Source organism: Ipomoea triloba, chromosome 6, assembly GCF_003576645.1.
Source record: "Ipomoea triloba cultivar NCNSP0323 chromosome 6, ASM357664v1".
Classification (NCBI taxonomy): Eukaryota; Viridiplantae; Streptophyta; class Magnoliopsida; order Solanales; family Convolvulaceae; genus Ipomoea; species Ipomoea triloba.
The window spans coordinates 26,836,227-26,840,172 of NC_044921.1; the positions used below are offsets into that span (position 1 = coordinate 26,836,227).

The window sequence follows — 3,946 nt, forward strand, 5'->3', positions numbered from 1 at the left end:
GAATCGTGACAGGAATCGTGAGTCTCTGTCCGAAACAATATCCTGTGCCACTCCGTGATATCTAACCACGTGTTTAATATACGCTTTCGCTAACTTTTCCATTGACCATGCCTTGTTCATTGGAATGAATCTTGCTGTTTTGGTCAATCGATCTACAATGACCCACACTTGATCATTTCCAGACTTAGTTCTAGGCAATCCTCCCACGAAATCCATAGAGATTGAATCCCATTTCCATTGCGGAATCTCTAATGGTTGCAGTAATCCTTTCAGTTTACTTCTTTCTGCCTTAACCTTCTGACAATTCAGGCATCTAGCCACGAATTCAGCTACATCCTTCTTCATGCCTGACCACCAGAAGTTTTGTTTCAAGTCCTTGTACAGTTTATCCCCACCAGGATGAACTGAATAGGGTGTATTATGGCCTTCCTTCATTAATTGTTCGATTATCTTCTTACACCCTTTTGGTATTATCCACCTACCTTGGAATTTGACACTCCCATCTGGGTGTAATTCAAATGAACCATGTTTTCCGTTTACCATCTTTTCCTTGATGTTCTTTATCCAATCATCCTCTACTTGTGCTTGCTTAATTTCTTCAAATAAGGTTAGAGTAGCAGACATATAATATAATTTCATTTCTTCTTCCACCTGTCCACTCATTTTTACCTCCAGATTGAGTCTTTGAAAATCCTTACATAGTTGTTCGGGTAATATCCAAAGAGCGTGGTTTGATTTTCGACTTAAAGCATCAGCCACCTTGTTTGCTTTACCCTCTTGGTATTGAATTTCCAAGTCATAATCTTTAATCAACTCCAACCACCTTCTTTGTCTTAGATTAAGGTCTCTCTGAGTGAAGATATACTTCAAACTCTTGTGGTCCGTGAAAATTTTACATGAGATCCCATAGAGATAGTGTCGCCAAATTTTGAGAGCAAACACTACAGCTGCTAATTCTAAATCATGTGTCGGGTAATTAACTTCATGAGATTTTAATTGACGAGAAGCATAAGCTATTACCCTTCCATTTTGCATTAAGACGCATCCAAGTCCTTTATGAGATGCATCAGTGTACAACTCATATCCTTCTGTCCCAACCGGTAAGGTCAACACTGGAGCAGTTGTTAACCTTTTCTTAAGTTCTTGGAATGCCTGTTCACATTCTTCGCTCCAATTATACTTGGTCGTCTTTTTGAGCAGGTTTGTTAGCGGTCTAGCTATCTTGGAAAAATCTTGAACGAATCTTCGATAATAACCCGCTAAACCTAAGAAACTGCGAATTTCTGTAATTGATTTGGGAGCTTCCCATTCAATTACTGCCCGTATTTTGGCCGGGTCTACCGCTATCCCTTCCTCAGTGATTATGTGACCAAGAAAAGAGACTTCTCTCTTCCAAAATTCGCACTTTGACAATTTCGCAAAAAGTTTCTTTTCTCTTAATGTCTGCAACACTATCCGAAGATGTTTCTCATGGTCCTCCGGTGTCTTTGAATAGACTAGGATATCATCTATAAAAGCGACAACGAATTTATCCAGATACGGGAGGAAAATTCGATTCATCAAATCCATGAATGTTCCTGGGGCATTAGTCACTCCAAATGGCATGACCGTAAATTCATAGTGCCCATATCTTGTTCGAAACGCCGTCTTAGGCACATCCTCTTTTGCAACTCGCACTTGGTGATACCCCGACCGTAAATCAATCTTTGAAAATACGCCCGCTCCTTTCAGCTGGTCGAACAAGTCATCGATCCTAGGTAACGGGTACTTGTTCTTTATTGTGACTCGATTAAGTTCCCTATAATCAATGCACAGCCTCAGACTCCCATCCTTCTTCTTAACGAATAGCACCGGTGCACCCCAAGGCGATACACTTGGTCTAATAAATCCTTTCTCTAGTAATTCCTCCAATTGTGCCTTCAGTTCCTCCATTTCCTTAGGTGCCATTCGGTAAGGCGCTTTCGAGATTGATGAGGTTCCTGGTATCAAATCAATGGTGAATTCCACTTCTCTTTCTGGTGGCATCTCCGTAAGATCGTCAGGGAATACATCAGGAAATTCGCGTACGATCGGAATTCGGTCGATCTCCAGTTCTTCTCCTTCGATACCTTGCACTAAGCAGAGATATACTTCACATCCCTGGTGCGCGTACTTCTTCAATCTCTGTGTTGTCAACAACCTTGGCTCAGGTTGCTTGTCAATTCCTCGATAGATTATTCTCTTTCCTTTCGGTCCTCGCAGGACGACTTTTCGCTCATCGCACACGATCTGTGCTTTGTACTTATTTAACCAATCCATCCCGAGCACTACGTTAATGCCCTCTAGTTCGAAACGAACGAGGTTTCCAGGACAATTAACTCCGGCTATTTCTATAGTAATGTTCTCGTAACCATATCTACAGGTTACTACTATTCCTGAGGCAGTTTTGACATTTAGATCTAACTCAATAGTAGGCCTTAGATTCAATCTATCAGCAAATGTAGATGATATAAACGAGTGGGTAGCTCCTGTGTCAAATAGTACTAATCCGAGTACTGAATTTATGAAAAATGTACCAGTTACGGCGTCGCCAGCTTGAGCCTGAGCGCTGTTGACGACGTAGATCCTGCCTTGATTCCCGGTACTGCTCTCTCCGATCACTTGTTTTCCTTTATGATTAGAACTCGGTGTGGTGTTCATAGGTCTTCCCAGATTTGCTGGTTGGAAATTAGTTCGCCTCATTTCTGTCCCAGCAGGCCTTTGACCATTATTCCCGTTGAATCTCCTCTCTTGGTTCTCATGCTGCAGAGGTTTCTGCGGGCTGTCTACTCGACCTTGACACTCAAAAGATTTGTGCCCCAAACGACCACAGATGTAACATTTAACCTTCATCCCTCGACAATTCTCCCCGGGATGATTCCTCCCACACCATCGACAAGCAGAACGATTTCCCCAATTGGTTCCTTCCCTTCTCATTCCAGTTGTTGGAGTAAAGCTTCCTAGGTTCACTTTCTTGTTTACTGCCGAGAACCTCTGTGGTTTATTATTAGCTTTTCTTTTGCTTCGGCCGTAAACCTCCTGCTGATCCAGATACACCTGATAATGATCCGAGGCTCTATCATATGCTTCTTTCAAAGTAGAGCACATAAACGGCGCGATCATTCCTCTTATGCTCCAATCCAATCCCCGAACAAACCTTCTTGCCTTGCTTGCCTCGTCAGGTACAATTTCCTGAGCAAAACGCATTAGTTCCACATATTGATCATGGTACTCTTGAATTGTTGCTCCCTTTTGTCTCAATCGAAGGAACTCCTCGCATTTGATTCCTTTTATACGCTCGGTATAAAATTGCCCTCGCAATTCTACCTTGAATTCTTCCCAGCCAAACCCTGGGTCTTGTAGTAGATCAGGTCCAACTGTTGACCACCAGTTGTCAGCAGCTTTCGTCAAGTAGTACACTGCAGAAGGCACTCGCTGATTCGTAGGACAATTCACTGCGTTAAGTAACTTGTCAAACGTCCGAATCCACTCTTCTAAGATCACCGGGTCTTTTTCCCCGGCGTAGTATGGCGGTTGCCGGTTTGCTATAGACTTAGCGATATCGACCCGTGGCTGTCCCTGATTCTGGTTCTGAACTTGCTGAGCCATCATGAACTCAGCCATTCGCTCCATTGCTTGGGCCATGCGGTCTATCGCCGAAATATTTTCATCGTTACCAACGGGTATATTACGTCGCGGTGGCATTCTCACTGAATGACAATTTTAAGTTAGCGTCTTTACATAGGATTCTCTAAAAGTTAACTAGTTAAACAATTAGTATAGCAACTTAGATATTACTCAAGTTCTATACTGTACTTCCTAACATTTTCCTAAACTTACCCATTAAGTAAGGGCTTCAATCACAGCATAATGATAATCAACACATTATGCTAACAACTCATAATAATCCTAAGCAAGGATTAACACA

The 3,946-nt window shown here is 42.3% G+C and overlaps 1 protein-coding gene across 1 annotated transcript; it reads right to left on the bottom strand.

Moving 5' to 3' along the window:
* Positions 1-152: 152 nt before the first annotated feature.
* Positions 153-3,651, bottom strand: LOC116023756. Its single transcript, XM_031264765.1, has 3 exons — positions 1,918-3,651; positions 541-1,836; positions 153-248 (listed from the first exon to the last, which is right to left on the bottom strand). The coding sequence occupies exons 1-3, from the start codon at positions 3,649-3,651 to the stop codon at positions 153-155; spliced, it is 3,126 nt and encodes a 1,041-aa protein (XP_031120625.1).
* Between the last annotated feature and the right edge of the window lie 295 nt (positions 3,652-3,946).